The sequence below is a fragment of the Ovis canadensis genome, chromosome 8 (assembly GCF_042477335.2).
Source record: "Ovis canadensis isolate MfBH-ARS-UI-01 breed Bighorn chromosome 8, ARS-UI_OviCan_v2, whole genome shotgun sequence".
NCBI lineage: Eukaryota > Metazoa > Chordata > Mammalia > Artiodactyla > Bovidae > Ovis > Ovis canadensis.
This window is the reverse complement of record NC_091252.1, coordinates 26,365,332-26,384,657: the sequence shown is the minus strand read 5'-3', so window position 1 is coordinate 26,384,657 and position 19,326 is coordinate 26,365,332. Positions and strand designations below refer to the sequence as shown.

General features: G+C 39.8%; 1 protein-coding gene and 1 long non-coding RNA gene across 5 annotated transcripts in view; one reads left to right on the top strand and one right to left on the bottom strand.

The window, feature by feature from the left end:
• Positions 1-2,091, bottom strand: part of LOC138445258 (uncharacterized) — a 64,347-nt gene extending 62,256 nt beyond the window's left edge. Inside the window, exon 1 of the long non-coding RNA XR_011258772.1 lies at positions 1,761-2,091. This is a non-coding gene — a long non-coding RNA (uncharacterized lncRNA). The remainder of the gene's footprint in view (positions 1-1,760) is intronic.
• On the top strand, positions 1,249-18,666 carry SMPDL3A (sphingomyelin phosphodiesterase acid like 3A). Of its 4 annotated transcripts, none has more exons than XM_069599118.1 (8): positions 1,249-1,612; positions 7,565-7,778; positions 8,791-8,935; positions 12,930-13,026; positions 13,727-13,896; positions 14,489-14,669; positions 16,298-16,422; positions 17,815-18,666. In XM_069599118.1, exons 2-8 carry the CDS (start codon positions 7,690-7,692, stop codon positions 18,130-18,132), a joined length of 1,125 nt encoding a protein of 374 aa, XP_069455219.1. In that variant the 5' UTR covers positions 1,249-1,612; positions 7,565-7,689; the 3' UTR covers positions 18,133-18,666. The 4 variants fall into 4 exon arrangements, with proteins under 4 accessions (XP_069455219.1, XP_069455217.1, XP_069455218.1 ...); XM_069599116.1 differs by having other exon boundaries at positions 1,570-1,899; XM_069599117.1 differs by lacking the exon at positions 1,249-1,612 and adding an exon at positions 1,679-1,976.
• The last annotated feature ends 660 nt before the right edge of the window (positions 18,667-19,326 follow it).

Genomic DNA, 19,326 nt, shown 5'->3' with positions numbered 1-19,326 from the left:
TCTTTCTCTCTCGATCTTTTTCGGAACTTTGCATGTGATGTGAAATAAAAATTCAGTTCTTTTCTCATAAACACACACACAAGAAAACTGGCAAAAGAAAAAGTGAGAATCGCTATTTTTACGAATTTTAAAAGTTTTTTTTCTGTCTTTCAAAGTGTTTGTCCTAGAAACATGTAAGTTATTTTTACTGTCCTTAAGGTTGTTTTCCAAGGACCGTTTTTTCCACAATTAGAAAGCATTCTGGTTGTCCAAAGGCTTTTGAATCACCCTGAAGCCATGGCAGACTTGCACAGCCCTGGCAGGCCATGCCTGTGTGCTCAATAGCTCAGTCCTGTCTGGCTCTTTGCCAGCCTGTGGACGGTAGCCCACCAAGCTCCTCTGTCCATGGGGCTTCCCAGGCAAGAATACTGGAGTGCACTGCATTTCCTTTTCCAGGGGGTCTTCCCGACCCAGGGATCAAACCTGCATCTCTTGTGTCTCCTGCACTGGCAGGAGAATTCTTTACCAACTCGGCCACCTGGGAAGTTCCCTGGCAAGACACGCAACAGAAAATGGAGGCACCTTGATTCCCATTTCAAAGCCTTTTTCATGAGACACTTTCCCATTAAATTACACAGCATACAAAATAAGAATTTCTCTGTTGGGAAACAAATACATTTGATAGTGTTTTTTATGAGGTTAGTAATTCTGGAAGGTTTTTTCCTTCTTCAAAGGAATTCCATATCCTATAAATTTAAATTATATGCTCCTTTATCTTAAAAGGGTCAGAATCCTCAAAGTGATATCACAAGGAAGAACCCAAGGAAGTTTGGGAATCTTGGCTCCTTTGTCAGATTGAGTATCTTCAAAAATTCCTTGAAAAATAAAACCCACCAGTTCTATATATGATTTCCATGTTACCTCTGAAATGCACAGAACACAGTCCTGAGACACTGCTCTAATTCAAGGGCAAAAACAACCAAGCAAGCAAAGAAAAAAACCCTGACAAACAAAAACTGAAACCTAGTTTGAGTGCTAAGTCACTCAAGTCGTGTCTGGCATTTCGGGACCCCGTGGACCCTAGCCCGCCAGGCTTTTTAACTGTCCATGGGATTCTCCAGGCAAGAATACTGGAGTGAGTTGCCATGCCTTCCTTCAAGGGATCTTTTCCACCCAGGGATCGAACTGACCTCTCCTTTATCTCCTGCATTGGCAGGCGAGTTCTTTACCACTAGTGCCACCTGGGAAGCTCAGTGTTTCTGAGTAGTGGTTCTCAAACGTCACCACAACTTTAGCATCTTGTGGAGGACTTGGACACTCAAAGGACTAGGCTTCAGGTCCTGTTTGTGACTCAACAGCTTTGGGGCAAGCCTAGCGGGAAATTTTCACTTCTAACTAGACTTCCCAGACAGTGCTGAGGCTGCTGTTCCAGGGATCACACTCAGATCCACTGTATTCGAAATCTCTGCTGACCTGGCTCAAATCAAGACACTTGGAGGTTCTCTGTATCACTTCTGAGGAGGAGACCCATGCACTTAGGGTCAAGTGGCACTTAGGGCCCAATCTGTGCGGAGTTGCCTGGAGCACATTCCTTCCAGGACCTGTCGCCAACTTAGAAACAACAATAAACCAGGTAATCGCTAGACAGCTGCTGAAGGTCAAGAGAACCTACTCGTTGAGGAATCGGAATCTAGCACGTGACCGCTGGGCGTTAACAACCGCAGAGGTCTTCTACCTCCTCCCCGATTCCCCGGGTCCACGGTGCAGGGGAGTCTCCTTACAGCAAGAGTCTCCCAGACCCGTGGCTGCAACTCGCGATGGCGCGTTTGGGGGCGCTTGTCTGTTGCCTGCTAGCCGCCTGGCACTGCCGCCCGGGCCTCGGACTGCCTCTGGCTCCCGCTGGCGCTGGTCCCGCGGTGGGTGAGTCGTCTGTATCCTTTCCGTCCCTGGAGCTGCCCGCCAGCCGCGGCCAAAGCGCATGCGCGAAGCTGGGCACAGTGAGTTGGGGCAGCGGGGCGCCTGCGCCAAAGGCCCGGAACCCGGGGGCTGTGCACCCGCAGCGGGACGCTGGGAGGGCGAGGTGACCGAGGCACCAGAGCGCCCGCTCTGCTCGGCTGGGAGATCGGGCCTGGCTGATAACAGTGGGGGCGCTGCAGGGGCGCTGCTCGTCTCGTGCAATGCTTTTCACTTTATGTCTCCAGGTGTGTTTTGCTCCCGGGCAAAAGGAAGGAAACATTGGGTGTCTCAAGGGAAAAAAGAAGCTGGGGGCTGGATGTCCCGCATTCCCAGCGGCCCCGAATCTGCGCTTGTGGGGCTGGGGAGCTGCCGGGTTTCAGTCGCTCAGCCGTGTACATTTCAGTGCGACTCGGAGTTTATTCCATCCTGCTCGCCAAGTTTGGTGGCCTTTCGTCCCACGTCACCAACCACAGCACCAACCGCAGGCACCGCGCTCCCTGCTCGTTAGGCTACGTTAGAAGGCTCGGGGCCTTCATTTCACTTTACCTGGACGCCCTTGGGTTTTCTGAGGGCAGAGTCAATTTTATTCATTCCCAACGCCTACCCCAGTACCTGGACGGAAGTGATTCTCAAAGTGAGGTCTGGGACCAAGAGACCCAGCATCACCTAAACGAGTAAAAAGTGCAGCAAGTTTTTAGTCACCCCCAAGTCCTACTAAATCCGAAACCCCTACCATCCGTGTAACAAATCCTCCAGCTGATTCTGGTAGATGCTGGAGTTTGAGAACCACTGGTCCCGAATAGATAAACGTTGGATGGGAGATGTTATGATGCCATATGAGCCTTCAGTGTCAGAATATCCCCACCTCCCTGACTCATTTTCAAATAGAATTGCTCAGTTATCTGGGCTTCGCAGGGGGCTCAGTGGTAAAAAATCAGCCTTCCAGTGTAGGAGACATGAGTTCAACCTTGGGTTGAGAAGATTCCCTGGAGGAGGGCATGGCAACCCACTCCAGTATTCTTGCCTGGAGAATCCTATGAGCCTGATGGGCTGCAATTCATAGGGTCACAAAGAGTTGGACACAAACTCCGCACAGGTGCTGGTGGTGGCTCTGTTATCTAGAGGAGGGGGAAATGAGCAAGGTGGAGTTATTTTTATGGTTTGTGCTTTGGGCATAGCTGTCTCTGAAACAGCACAGTGCTGACTGCTGAGACTGCTTATCTTTATCACTTTCTCACATGCCTTCTGTTTGTCCAAGAGCCAAGTCCTCATGACTCAGCCAGTCATGACTCATTTGAAAGCTAGAACTGTCAGTCTGGTTTCCCAACTGTCAGTCGTAACAAAAAATTGTCCCCAAATACTTATGTATGTTGGTTTCTGCTTTCATTAAAGCTGTTTTTCTTCAATTATGTGGCTGTTTAGGATTCTGAGATAAAATGTCCTAGATTGCAGGAGGCCAGCCCTTGGCAAATTCACCTTTTGGTTTTAAGGGTCTGATTGCTGAAGGCCTCCATGACAGATTTCTGTGGTCTGGTGAATCTTCACAGCTCTCTGTTTCTGTAAGGAAGCTACTCAGAGCTGTCGCCTGAGGAAGAGGGAGGGAGAGGAGGAACCAGGGTTCAAACACCCAATATACATTTGTGAGAATCTTTTAAAAGCTTTAGTCACTAAGTCATGTTTGACTCTTTGAGACCTCATGGGCTGTGTGTAGCCCGCCAGGCTCCTCTGTCCAGGGGATTTTTCAGGCAACAATACTGGAATGGGTTGCTATTTCCTTCAGGGGTCTTCCCGACCCAGGAATCGAACCTGTGTCACCGGCATTGCAGGTGGATTCTTTACCACTGAGACACATGAGATTTCCCTATTTGCCAAACAAGATGTGATAATTGAATAGTGAAAAGCATGTTGGGCTGTGAACCCTGGGTTGAAGAGTGGGCTCTGCAACAGGCCAGGTCTATAGCCTTGGACACACACACACACACAAACAGTATTTTGTATAAATTTCATCAGAGGCGGGAGGTGAGGTCTCTAGATGTTTATTATTGATAAATCCCGGGTTAAGAACCTGTCGGGGCTCCGTTCTTGGCTTCTATTTAAAGACACCCTTCAGTGCATCTAAGTAATTAGCCCTTACTGATTTATCTAGCAGTGCAATGGCAGTGGAAGGAGCTCTAGACTGAAAGTCTGGAGAGACTGGTTCCATTTCAGCTTTCAATACTGAGTCACCATGTGATCTTGAGGAAATCCTGAATCTTCCTGTGCCTAATTAAAGAATGTTTATTGGGGACCTACCATAGATCAGACATATTCTAGATGCTGGTAATAGGTTACATCAGATGAGTGTCTTCAATGTGTTTTCAGGTTTGTTTTACAAAAATTTACAAAAATTTTGTTTAGAAAAGTTTAATATATTAGTAATTTCATGTCCCTTACTTGACACAGTATTTCCTGTAGGTGTGTTGTTATCTATTTTGCATGAGGCAAGTGAGATGGAAGGACTTTTTTATTCTGAAAGGACTTTTGCACGTGAAGTAACACAGAACAGTGTCAACTCTGGAATCAGATTTCTGGAATTGCTGCCTTAGTTCTGTTGCATATGACATATGTGATTTGGACTTATCTGTAAAATGAAAATAATGGTCAGTAAATACATGTAAAGCATAAGAAACAGTATTAAAGTAAGTACTCAATACATTTCTACTACTTGGAAATGAGGAAATTCAGTGTCAAATGCAAACTTGACATTACAAGTGAATAACAATATAACTAATGCTGAGCTTACCAAGTGCCAGGCCCTTATTTCTACTAAGTCACTTAACCCTCATTCAGTAGACAATAATATTATTTCCATTTTACAGACGAAACAGGCTGAGATCATACAACTAGATTGGGAAGAAGAGCTTGGATTTGAAGTCAGGCAGTCTAATTCTGGAGTCCCTATTCTTTTTTAATTTTTATTTTTTAAATTATTTATTTATTTTGGCTACGTGGTGGGCATGTGGGATTTTTGCTCCCTAACCAGAACTTGAACCCATGCCCCCTGCTTTGGGAGCACATAGTCTTAACCACTGGAGTGCCAAGGAAGTCTGTGGAACCCCCATTCTTAACCATAACACTATACTTTTCTGCTTGTAAGTTTACTACACACCTTAACATTCTTTGAATGATATACATATTTGCATAAAACTGAGATGCAGTGTATATTTATACCTCAAGGAAGGGCTGTCTCCAGGATAATTCTGTTATCTGCCAATCTACTTTATGTGCTGAGTAAAGTGGGTCCAAGCTGGAAAAAAGTTGGAGTACTTTCTGCATTATGGAATAAAATAAATTACTCATGGCAAAAGTTGTCAAATGAGGACTGAATACCAAATAATTGACCATGAAGACTATTTGATAACTACTTTGTTCTGGATTTTTTTGTCTACTACTTCTTAGCTATGGGCTTAAAATGTGCTATTGTAACAACGTTGTGGAGAAACAACATCCCAAATATATATAATATGCCTTTTCCACCTTAAATCAACTGCTTTAAATTTTCTACTTTATTATCCAGCTTTGGGTTTTATTCAAGTATTTGCTCAGGTGCAAACTTAGCTTTTTATTATTTGTGTAGATAAAACTTTGTATTCTGCTCATTTTTTTCCATGCTTCTGGTGTGGTATGTTGCTACTCTGTCACTTCTGATGTGTTTCCTATTGTAAATTAGTCATCAGATTAAGCTCAAAATTCAAAGTGTGAAAAAGTCTGAATATTAAAACAATTTTTTGGTCATATATAAGAAAGCAGCAAAACATTGAAGATATATGTAAATCAATTGTAAGCAAACTTGAGGGCCCTTCAAAACGGGGGTTCAGATTTTGGCTCTCCTGTTTCTTAAGCTGTATATACTAGAGCAGATGTTCTAATTGACTCATTATTAATTTCTCAACTCTAAAATAGGAACAAGGATTCCTGCTTAAGAAGTAGTTTTGAGAATGAAATTACAAAGTGTATTTCAGTTATTTCCACAATGTCTGGCATATGGTGAATACTTAATAAAGAGAGCTGCTACTATGCTCATTAGTACTAGTGTTTCCTTCAGTGAAAGAATCTTTGTCAAGATGATTTCCAAGCAAGGGTGATATCAAATGATTCCTGAAAACCCAAATGGAAGCATGCTGCTACTGCTGCTGCTAAGTCGCTTCAGTCCTGTCCGACTCTGTGCGACCCCATAGACGGCAGCCCACCAGGCTCCCCCGTCCCTGGGATCCTCCAGGCAAGAACACTGGAGTAGGTTGCCATTTCCTTCTCCAATGCATGAAAGTGAAGTCACTCAGTCGTTTCTGACTCTTCCCGACCCCATGGACTGCAGCCCACCAGGCTCCTCCATCCTTGGGATTTACCAGGCAAGAGTACTGGGATTTCCAGGCAAGAGTACTGGGATTTCCAGGCAAGAGTACTGGGATTTCCAGGCAAGAGTACTGGAGTGGGGTTCTGTTGCCTTCTTCTTTAACAAATGCTTCCCTTAATATTATTAACATTTTAGACAGTGTATAATAGAAGATGTTCCTCTATTAAATTGCTTTTGAGAACCTTTTGAGAATAGCAGTGGCTATTTTTGGCTGATTAAAGACTCATTTTCCATTAATATTGAGACACAAGGTTTTACACCAAAATTAGGAGTAAGATTTATTGGTTACAAGCTCTGCAATCTCTTCCTTGGTGGCTTAGACAGTAAAGAATCTGCCTGTGATGCAGATACCTGGGTTGGGAAAATCCCCTAGAGAAGGCAATGGCTACCTGTTTCCGTATTCTTGCCTCGAGAATACCATGGACAGAGGAGCCTGGCTGGCTACAGTCCATGGGGTGGCAAAGAGTCAGACGTGACTGAGCGACTAACATACATACATACATCTGCAATCTCTTCACTGTGTAACCCTAACAAAACACATCATATTTTTATGTCCATTTTTCTACAAGAAGAAAGTAATTTCTAAAACATTAAATTCTATAAGGAAGAAGATATGCTTCTTCCTTAAGCATATTAAGCTTCTTCCTTAAGCTTCTTCCTTAATAAGCATATTAAGATACAATATATGGGATTATTATTGACTTCCCAGAAAAGGGTTTCCATGTATATCACTATGCAAACTTATGTTTGTTATGTAGTCATTGTTAATTAGTCACGCTGTCACTGATTTCATCAATTTTGTTGTGTGCAAATAGTGAATTCTACTAAAATCTTTGTACTGTCTTTAGAGTCAGTATTCTCACAGGGAAAGACTGTATTTAATTTCAGGGCATATGGATATTTGGGCTTCCCAGGTGGCGAATCCACCTGCCAATGTAGGAGATGCAAGTGACATGGGTTTGATCCCTGGGGTGGGAAGATCCTCTGGAGAAGGAAGTGTAAATCCATTCCAGTATTCTTTCCTGGGAAATCTCATGGACAGACGAGCCAGGAGGGCTGCAGTCCCTGGGTTCACAAAAAGTTGGACAGGACTACTGAGCTACTCAGCACATGGATATTTAAATTGCTGAGGCTTTCTTCTAACACAGGACAGAACGCCTGTTTCGTCTTACTGTAAATATTTGTATGGGAATTCCAAAAGAGAAGGTTTAACACCACTTGTTTTCTCATCAACAGGACAGTTTTGGCATGTGACGGACTTCCACTTAGATCCTACTTACCACATCACAGGTGACCACACAAAAGTGTGTGCTTCCTCTAAAGGTGCAAAAGCCTCAGATCCTGGTCCTTTTGGAGATGTAATGTGTGATTCTCCTTATCGCCTCATTTTTTCAGCACTTGATTTTATTAAAAATTCAGGACAAAAAGTATCTTTCATGATATGGACAGGGTGAGTGATTATATAAATATCATATAGTTACTGAGTATATATCTTCAGTGTCCTAAGCTTCATTAAGATGTTTGATTTCATAAGAAACTTAATTTATATGTTAAGAATTATTGGGGCTTAAAAAATACTAGATCAAATAAGTCAGCATTATTAGGGATAAGAAAAACTTTCATAGTCCCAGTTTTATTTGTTTAGAATATATCCTCTAGAAATATGTCCATATTAACTAAGAGATGAGTTTATAAATAGCTTTTTGTGTCATTATCTTGAGATGTTTATTAACGTGATAATAAGCCTTGATCAAATAATCAAAACACAAAAGTCAGCAATGGGAATTAACCTGTGATAGTGATTTTACAAACATCATCTTCTGGTGGTGTAGTTATTAACTAATTCTATTCATCATGACAGAGTGAAGGTCTGTATTTCCTTTACCCGCAACAATGATCATGGCCTTATTTTTTTTTTAATATAAATTTATTTATTTCAATTGGAGGTTAATTGCTTTACAGTATTGTATTGGTTTTGCCGTACATCAACATGAATCCGCCACAGGTATGCACATGTTCCCCATCCTGAACTTATACATTGTAACTCATTTGATCTCCACAATAGATATTGTTATTATTCTTCCCATTTTACAGATAAGGAAATTAAGGCCCTGAGCATCTAAGTAACTTGTCCAAGTGCTCACAGCTATAAGAGGGCAAACCTGGCACTTTTGGGCCTGGAGTCTGTGCTGTTAATTACTAAGCATTTTTGCCTCTTACAGATTTTCAGTCAGGCAGTGGAACAGGCTGACATTTTCAGTTTATCTTTTGTATTTCCCAAGTTTTCTTTTTCTTTAGGGTTCTCAGTGGAACAAAAGTAAATGCAGAGTAGTTTATCAACTCTTTGTCATCTGTTGATTTATGGTAGACTTCGAATGACAATACAGCAAAGCTTTACACAAGAGTCTAGTGACTTTTTATAGAAACTGATTTTGTTTTCTGTGATCCTGTCTTCTTTTCAGGGATAGCCCGCCTCATGTTCCAGTGCTTGAACTCTCAACAGACAAAGTCATAAATGTGATTGCTAATCTCACAACCACTATCCAGCATCTCTTTCCAAATCTCCAGGTTTTCCCTGCACTGGGTAATCATGACTACTGGCCACAGGTAAATTTGACCACAACTTCTGGAAATGCTTGGAGGACTTTTCCCATCAGTAGTGTCAAAGTTTTGCAACTGACTGGTTGATAATAGAGCATGGGATCAGGGCTCGTGGAGGTAGAGTGTGCTCTTAACACTAACCATTGAGGAAGGCAAGACACATGGTTTGGGGACTTAAAACTGACTCTTAATAGTTCATAAAAAGTTATGTCCGTAGTGGGGCTTTGGAAGCAGATTACTTAGTTCATGGGTTATTAATTTGTGATTTCCTTCTTATTCTTCCTCAGTTGTTTTTTTAAAATTATTTTGTTCATTTTAATTTCCATGTTCAGGCTAGCATAAAAAGGTGAGTGTTGACAAATGTTTACATGTTTTAGAATTTCTATTAGACATGCTAAGCTACTCATACTCTGATCTAAGCTGGATTGTGATTAAAAACGAAAGCATAGAGAATTATCTTAAGAACCAAGAAGGGAAGTCCATGTTCAAAATATAATTCAAGGCAGAGAGTATGTCCAGAGTATTTTTAATGTCTGAGACAACCTAGGCGTCAACCTCTATTAGAGTGGCTGTTTTATTAAACACCCTGTGCATAACAGTCGGATAGCAGTTCCAGTAACAGGGATCTGCTGTAGCAGTGCAGAATCTTACGTTTGTTCAGATTCAAGAGATCTTAGAGATTATTGCAGGGCTTGACAAACCAGGGCCTGTGGTCCAGTTGTGGCCTGACAGTTGATTTTGTAAATAAAAGTTTCATGGGAATAGAACCATGGGTATTCTTTCTGTTTTACCTGTGGTTGCTTGTGTACTGTGACAGCAGAGAATAGTTACCATGTTGACTATATGACCCCGAAGCCTAAAGTGTTATTATTTGACCCTGTATAGAAACAGTTTGCTGACCCTTGGTCTAGATAACTCTTCAGTTTATAAACGAGGAATCTGAGGCCCTGAACAGTGCTCGTTTAAGTGTTCAGTCACTTAGTGGCAGAACCCACATCCTGAATCTTTTGTGTTCAGTTGAACAAACATCCTTTCACAGGTCCTTTGCTCTTACCAGACTAACATATCAGCATTTCCAGAACATGGTGTTTACTTTCATGCCTTTCTTTGGCTATGTTTTGCTTTGTGTTTAGAATATCTTTTCCATCTCATGTCAAAAGACTGCTTAATGAGGGTCTTGATTATATCAATTAATCTAAAAACTGTGACTTTGAAAGTTGCACTTTAGAACGAGCTTAAGTTTAAGTGACTTCCTGGGCCTGGCCTCCAGTCTTGAGATGAATAATATGTGAGTCTTGGTGACAGTCAGCCTCTTAACTAGTGGTCAGCTTTTGTTACTGTTGAGATGTGAGACCACACAGAGCAGAGGGTTGGAGGTGAACAGTCTCCAGGAATCAGAGGATACACACGTTGTTTTTATAAGCTTTAGGTGACAGACAGACTGCTGTCATGGAAAACCTGTGGGGTTTAGTGTCACATTCATTAGAATTTAAAAACCTGTCCTGCTTCTAATAGCTGAGCACCTTGAGTAATGCATGTAGTTATCCCTGATCATTTGTAAACAAGAGCAGTAATACTTAACCTTGCAAAGTTTTGGGGAGAATTAGTGGCGCTCGGTGGAAACGGCATAGTTTCTTACCTGGCACATTATAAGCCCTCAGTCAGTGGAGTGGTGGTTTTGTAGCAAGAAGCAGTGACATGGGACACGTGCTTCCTAACTCCTCTGAGGATTGGTTTCATTTTACTTTTATCTCTGCCTTCTTCTTGTGAAGCGAAATCTTATAATGATTCAAAGATATAGGTACTATCCAAGTCGAAAATACGTCCTATCACCTGTACAACTAGGATAAATTGGGCAGCCTTTATACCTTAAACAGCTAATTTTTTCCTCTTTCTAGCTTGCAATCTTGTATTGAAAATCTTTTTTCTACTATTCTGCCATCGTTCCTTCCATCCCAGTTTCAGGAATGTCAAATGTAACACGAAAGCCCCACAACAAATTCACCTAGAGGCTACTCATATCCAAAATCAAATTCTGGTGAATGTTAGTAACAAATAAATTGGGTGTGTTATTTCTCCCATCAACATGTATATAAACATAGCTACATAAACACACAGATACAGATGCAAGTTCCCACCCATTATGTCAGAAGTAGATATTCATACGGACAGCCCAAGGATTTCTTCCCATTGCCACTCAAGGAAGCAGCCCAGACCGGCATCCTCATATACTCCTACACTGGCAAAGCTGGTGCCACCAAACTGTGGGTGGCGCCACTTCTCATTGTGCAATAGATAATTGGATGTAAGCGTGATGATAGAAAGATGTGGGATTTAGACCTAGCTCTGGAACTGACAAGCTCTCCCTGAATCACTTAACTCTGGTGCTCATATTTCTCATGTTTAAAGTAGAGAGAAAAGTCTAGGGTAATGTTTATATATAATTTTGATTCTACACGACTATACCAGTATCTTGGCATCCATCCTGAAGTAAACAAATGGCTAAAATGTTATGATGATGATGCTTACCAATGTTTGATTAGGATTTAGATTGGGCAAAGCCACTGTGTAACTTTCAGACAGATCACTCCGATCTCTGACGCAAACTGAAAATATACTTTGAATAATTAGTTTCAGTTAAAGAAGTCATTTACTTATAACTTTCCCTGAATATATTTATATTTTAATCATGTATTAGGCATATGTATTAAGAACTAATGTGACTTGAATGTCATTTTTAAAAAGGTAAAGCATTTTAATTAATGATGTCAGTGAAACTCCTTGAAGAAATAGGTCTGGGTCACCAATATGCAGAGGGAAATGAAGAAAGTGAAGAAAATGGCTTCAGTTTTTTAGTATAATTTTTTGAAAAGAAAATAGAAATAATCACTCAATTTCACAAATGATTTCTGAGTTTTTATTCAGTATCTATTTTCTTGAAGCTTTATTTTTCTTGTCTAGACTTACAGCACCATAAGGGTTCTTTAATAGTGATATGATGAAGTAGGATGATAAAAATACTGTATAATATATTATACGTATAATACTTAGAAAATCAAAATTATATGATTTAGGCTAACATGAAGAGTTGTTGTTGTTTAGTCACTAAGTCGTGTCTGACTCTTTGCGACCCCATGGACTGCAGCACGCCAGGCTTCCCTGTCCTTCACTATCTCCCAGAGTTAGCTCAAATTCATTCCATTGAGTCTGTGATGCTGTCCAGCTCATCCTCTGCCACCCTCTTCTCCTTTTGGCTTCAGTCTTTCCCAGCATCAAGGTCTTTTCCGGTGAGTCGGCTCTTTGCATCAGGTGGCCAAAGTATTAGAACTTCGGCTTCAGCATCAGTCTTTCCAATGAATATTCAAGGTTGACATAAAGAGACTTCAAATCAAAAACATGTGGTTATAAGTCTTCTTTCAAGAAGCTAAAATGCTTTATACTAGTGTTAACATTTCAGAGGACTTTGTTTAATTCTGAAATCATGACGTTTTCTCCACTTCCTAGGCATGCTACACCAGAACTTACATTTTCACGGGCAAAGTTGTCTTCAGTGTCTAATGAGCACACTCCCACATCCGTTCTGTACTCCAGTTATGCCAAAACAAGGGCTTTTTTCTGTATACGGCACCATGTTGGTGTCTGGGCCATTGTTTATGCTTTGATTCCCTTTCTTGTCAACTTGATGAAATCATTCTTCAAGGTCTGGTTCAAATGCTGTTCTCACTCTCCCTGCTGACTCTCCAGGGCAGCCTCAGTTATTCTTGTTTCTCCACTCTCAGGATTCTTGCGATGGTTCCTAGCACATTGTCTTACAGACGGCTGGTTGCATTCTGTTCTCCATCTCCCCAACAAAGCCATAAATACCTCGAAAAATTAAGTATATCTAGTATTCCTGCATCGCCAGATGCCTCCTATGGTAGTAATCGCTCAAGGCATGTTTAAATTAATTCCTCCGTGTATCTTCAGAGTTTCAATGTTGGATTATATTGTCTGTGGCCAGGATCAACTGCCTGTAGTCACCAGCAAAGTGTACAATGCAGTAGCAAACCTCTGGAAACCATGGCTGACTGAAGAAGCTATTACTACTTTAAGGAAAGGTAAGTGTAAGATTTACTCAGCCTTATTTTTTGTTCAGCTAATATTGTTTGGATATTTATTGTTTGCTTGGGTGTGCCAATTCTGAAGGGTCTCTGTGCCCAGGTTTCCTAGAGGCCTTACCATGTTTGAAAGCCGAGGAGTGGCATGGATGGTGAGTGGGCCAAGGTCCCGGCGGCTAACTCTGAAAGCGCCGTGACAGCAGCGTTCTGTCACCGCTGGTTCACAGGTGTGAGTGGGGTTATGGGTTTAAGCCCCACCTCACCTGAGAGCCTAGCAGCTTTGATTTATCTGCTGTTGTATCTTCAGTGTTCTCATTCTTTAGATTTTAGATTTCATTGCATCTCTTATCTTAATTCCCCAAGCATACAAAAGTAGAAGTTAATTTCTTAATCGTCCCTTGATAAAAATCAGTCCCCATTGCCTAGTTATCTTTTCATAAGAATGTTAAACACAACTGTTGTGACCTCAGTATGTGGAAGGGCAGCACTGGACTGGACACAGAGAAGGTTTTCAGTAAGTGTTTGTTAAATCTGATTCTTATGTAATGATAAGCCTATTTAAGTGCAAACGAGGCAGTGAGAAATGAGTATAACCTTCCTCAATGGATTGTAAACCTTAATTAAGATTTTTGCTTTCACAGTGTCTATGTATCTGTGTATTATTTTACTAATAGAATATGTTTAAAATTTGTTTTTATAGGTGGCTTTTATACACAGAAAGTTTCAAATAATCCGAAACTTCGGATCATCAGTCTCAACACAAACTTATACTATGGCCCGAATTCCATGACCCTAAATCAGACTGATCCAGCAAATCAATTTGAATGGCTAGAAAATACACTGAACCTCTCTCAGCAAAATAAAGAGAAGGTAGACGCCATAGATCAACATCACTGGGGATAAACAGAACGTTATACTTGTGAATTTATTAGACTTGCAAGGGGTCAGGTATTAAGAAAAGGATTAAAATTTAAAGATGTTCTTGCATGAAACAGTTTATGATTTGCTCTGTTGTTGATGCTAGTTTCGTTTTATTTTGCTCTAAGGCTTGGTCAGTTCAGTTCAGTTCAGTCGCTCAGTCGTGTCTGACTCTTTGCGACCCCCTGGACTGCGGCATGGTCACAGTTACCTAATGTCACAATGTCCAGGGGATCGTCCCAACTCAGGGATCAAACCCACGTCTCTCATGTCTCCTGCATTGGCAGGTGGGCTCTTTACCACTAGCGCCACCTGGGAAGACTATTATATCATAAACCATGCAGTTTAAATAGACAGGTATAAATTTAAGACCATTAATAGTTTCATAATTTCTCCTTTTTTTGATAAATGAGTAGGCTAGATGGTATATTTGTTCTCTAAAATTTAATTAATGTACTTTCAATCTTGGGTATCTGAATGTCTTTTTGTTATGATAAATGTGCAGAAAGAAGCCCATCAGTCCTCTTTGTGTTTCTCTTTCCAGGTGTACATCATAGCTCATGTTCCAGTGGGGTATCTGCCTTTTGCAGAGGGCATCCCAGCAATGAGAAAATGCCATAATGAGAAATTGATAGACATTTTTAGAAAAAACAGTGACATCATTGCAGGGCAATTTTATGGACATACTCACAGAGATAGTATTATGGTTCTTTCAGATAAAAAAGGTAATAGAGTGTTCTATTTGTATCTATTTTGCTACACAAAATAGTGAGTATTAACTTTTACTGATCCAGTAAATTTAAAGTTTATTAAATCTACTTGCCAGCACTAGCTTGTTCTCACTCACCTTCAATGAGTATATATATATAGTCCTATAGTGTGTAGGACTATACCTAGTCCAGCTACTGGGCTTCTTATTAACTTCCCAAAGCCATCACCATTTGATTGCTGTTGACCCAAAAGCCTCTGAAACCTTCAGCTCACTCAAATGTTCTTTTAGATCTGAAAGTTTAGAGAAACACTGTTTTTGTTTTACTTGTGAGACTCAAGATTCTTTTTTTTATTCATTTATTTTTAATTGGAGGCTAATTATAATATTGTGGTGGGTTTTGCCATACTTTTTTTAAACTATTTATTTATTTTTGACTGCGCTGGGTCTTTGCTGCTGCCTGCAGGCTTCTCGAGTTGTGAATAGTGGGGCTACCCTCTAGTTGCGGTGTGCATGCTTCTCATTGCTGTGGCTTCTCTTGTTGGGGAGTACAGGCCCTAGGCTGTGCGGGCTTCAGTAGTTATGGCACACAGGCTTAGTTGTCCCACAGCATGTGGAATCTTCCTGGACCAGGGACCAAACCTGTGTCCCCTGCATTTGCAGGTGGATGGATTCTTAACTGCTGGGCTACCAGGGAAGTCCTCCAGTTTCTTTTGCTATGACTAGTCTTACTTAGAATTTAAAGAGCAAAGCACAGTTTACTGTGGTTTAAAGTAAAATATATTAAGCTCTTAACTTTTAAGTGCTTACCAACATGGTCATCTACTCAGCATTAAAAGAAAAAAAACAGAAGGAGCACTTGCATTAAATAAGACAACGATTATCTATTCTTAAAGATAACTTCTGTACAAGGGCAGAAAACTGAGAGTTAACAAAATAAAAGTTTTGATTTTTTAGTAGTCAGCCAGGATAAATATATATATATATATATTTCAGTAATTGGAGAACATTTTGAAATGTTTTGCCTTTTTCATCTAGGATGACTGGACTTGGTAAAAATGACCATTTTTCAGCCTTTGATAGCTTTTTTACTCAAAGAATTTTAGTTCTATAATAGATATAAAACATGGTGACACTTTAATCAAATTCTTATTATGTAACTATTGGAATATTGTCATAGGTGGAGTACAAAAAAACTAGCTTTGTATTTTTCATGTGTGTATATTTGTAATAAGTTGGATATTTTTATCATGAAAAATTTCAAATATATATATAAACAGAGATATTGAAATATCTCTCAAGATTTGTTTTACCAATGATTCTCTTTTTTGAGGTATTTGAAAGTAAATGTCAAACGTTCAATGTATTTCAACACTACATGCGTCACACATTGCTATAATCATAATTCCATTAACTTAACTAACAGAACCAACAATAATTCTTTCAATCTCCTTCCTGATAAAGCTTTCCCTGTTTTCTCAAAAGTGTCTCTTTACTGTTGTTTTAAATCAGGATCCATCAAGCATCACACATTATATGACTATTATGACTGATAACTTCTTAATCTGAAACCTTTTGCATCTTTAATATTATTAAGCTCAATTGTTAAAAATACATATATTTATGTACGTATGTTTTGTCCAGGAAAGCCAGTAAATTCTTTGTTCGTGGCTCCTGCTGTTACTCCAGTGAGAAGTGTTTTAGAGAGACTGACCAACAATCCCGGTGTCAGACTATTTCAGTATGATCCTCGTGATTATAAATTATTGGTAAGTAAGTGAAGTGAAGTCGCTCAGTCGACTCTTTGCGACCCCATGGACTCTAGCCCACCAGGCTCCTCTCTCCATGGGATTGTCCAGGCAAGAATACTGGAGTGGTTCCTTCTCCAAACCTGACTCCAAATACCTGACTAGTGCTCCTTAAAACTGTCAAGATTCTCAGAAACAAGGAAGTGTGAGACAGTGAGAACTGGGGATTCTATTAGCATCGTTCCTTTAAGTCGGTGTAACTTTTAGAATTGCCTTCACAGTTTTGCCTGTCTATGTAGTTGTCATCAGTTTAGTTGAATGTTTTCAACAGCTACTGTAAGCTGTACTTTATGTTGAAATCCCAAGATGTCTTCTTTTTTGTGTTTTGAATGTCAGCTTTATATCAATTCAGCTTCAAAAGCCTAGACATTTAGTTTATGAGTACTGTACCTTTCAACAAATATGTAATTTGAAAAGAGTTTCTCAGGTAAAGTCTCTACTGATGTAACTGCATTTTCCTCCTAGGTAAATTTAGTAAGCAATAGTTCTGTTATTCCCTGGAGCATGTTTTTACAAAAAACAATAGTGCAGGAGAAATCTGGTTTTAATCCATAAGCGTTAAATTAAGAAAGATAATACAACAATTGACTGATAAGAATAGTCCAAAAGAAATCTTTTGCAACTGTTAGTTGCCTGTTTTTAGATCTGAAACTCATGTGTATGTGTGTACATTGACATAGAAAGATGTACCTGCTATGACACTATATCATTTTTCAAAGTGCAAAATAGTTTGTATAGTTTGATTTCATTTTATGAAAAAATGAAAAAGATAGTAAAAAGAAATTGAATACCTGTATTTCTTTTGTACATACAGTCTGGAACAGCACACATACACTGGAGTGCTGGTAAACGTTTAATAGCTGGCTCACTGGGGGGTGGAAGGTGCTTTGTTTTGTAGTGTTTGCCAATTTCCATGGCGTAAATACTCCCCAAATGGCCAATTTCAAGCTGCGGTAATGATATAAACTAGCTTGTGAGTTTCCTGAAAATTTGACAGCATTTGTGGGCTTGTACAAGCCACCTGCTGCATATAACTGATTTATAGACAGTTGTTAGTAGTGGTTACTTCTGAGGTATATGAACTGAAAGCTTTTTACTCTGTATATCTTTCTGTACAGTTGGATTATTTTCTGTTATGTTCTTTCATTCTATTTTATATGAACAAAACAATATAGATTTTTCTATCGGGACTCTTTTTCCTTGAAAGCGATTCTCAGTTTTTTTAAATGACTACACTTTAAAATTAAGAAGGTCACATAAATCCTAATAAGAACTCTGCTTGCTATGCAGTACGTTATATGCCAAACTATGAACCAGGCTTTATTACTCTTTTTAACTATTTTTTAACTATAGGATATGCTGCAGTATTACTTGAACCTGACAGATGCTAATATAAAGGGAGAATCCAATTGGAAGCTGGAGTATAACCTGACCCAGGCCTATGACATTGAAGATTTGCAGCCAAAAAGTTTGTATAAGTTAGCTAAACAATTTGCAATCCAAGAGAGTAAACAGTTCATAAAATACTACAAATACTTCTTTGTGAGTTATGACAGCAGTGTAATTTGTCAGGGAAAATGTAAGATCTTTCAGATTTGTGCAATTATGAATCTTGATGTTATTTCTTATACAGATTGCTTGAGACAATATCATATGAAGCACAGTCTGTAATATTTCACGGTTTGTTCTCTTTGATAATGAAACAGTGCTCTGCTTCTTGAGATCAGTTTGTGGAAATTGTTATGCAAATCTTTGTGAGTTACTGAGTGGGCAGGAATAATTCCTGTCTTTGCTTTTTTATGATGCAAAAATGTAGTACTCTCAATTTTTATTATATCGAATGTATTTAAATTGCCCATTACTAGAATGAAGTTTGAATGTAAATACCCTATTTTCCAGGACTTCCTAGGTGGCTCAGTGGTAAAGAACCTGTCTGCCAATGCCAAGGCAGGAGACTCAGGAAATTCAGGTTCAATCCCTGGGTCCGGAAGTTCTCCTGGAGTAGGAAATGGCAACCTGCTCCAGTATTCTTGCTTGAAAATTTCATGGACAGAGGAGCTTGGTGGGCTACAGTCCATGGGGTTCCAAAAAGTGGGATACAACTGAACACGCACGCACCTTATCTTCCAGTTTATATAATTGTACCTAATTTATACTCTTGTTGAAATTGTCATTTATACAATAAAACAAATTATTTTTCCTTAAGTAGAATGAATTATTTTTAATATGGTCATTTTCAGTTTTTAATTCACTCTTTTGGAAACTTCATGTGTAAACTCAAGTTCAAACTGTTTTAAGTATCATGAGGTTAACCCTGTTTTTGCACTGTCTGTACTCTTGAGAAAACATCAAGGTCACATTAGAGCTGTCTCTGATTCTATGAGACATCACGAGACAGGACTTCATTACCTGCCTTCACTCTGTGAGTGGAGAGCCCTTTTTAGTACTGCTAGGTTTTAAGGAAGAGAATGTCGCAAGAGAATGGATAAATGAAATATTTTATCAAATTTTAAAAATTGCAGAGATATTGATAGCATAGATTGCTTAGAGATATATGTAACAGATCCCCCCAAAAGAGGTACGTTGGTAAGTCAAATACAAGAATGTGGGAGGTTAATGAATGGGAAAGTTGATTGGGGAGAGATATATAAGAGGACTTAAATGCATTGGGAAAGTTTTTCTAATTTAGTCAGTGGCTATGTTGATGTTAGCTCTATATTTTTCTTCAGTTCAGTTCAGTTGCTCAGTCGTGTCAGACTGTGACAGCATGGAATGCCACACGCCAGGCCTCCCTGTCCATCATCAACTCCCGGAGTTTACTGAAACTCATATCCATTGAGTCAGTGATGCCATCCAACCATCTCA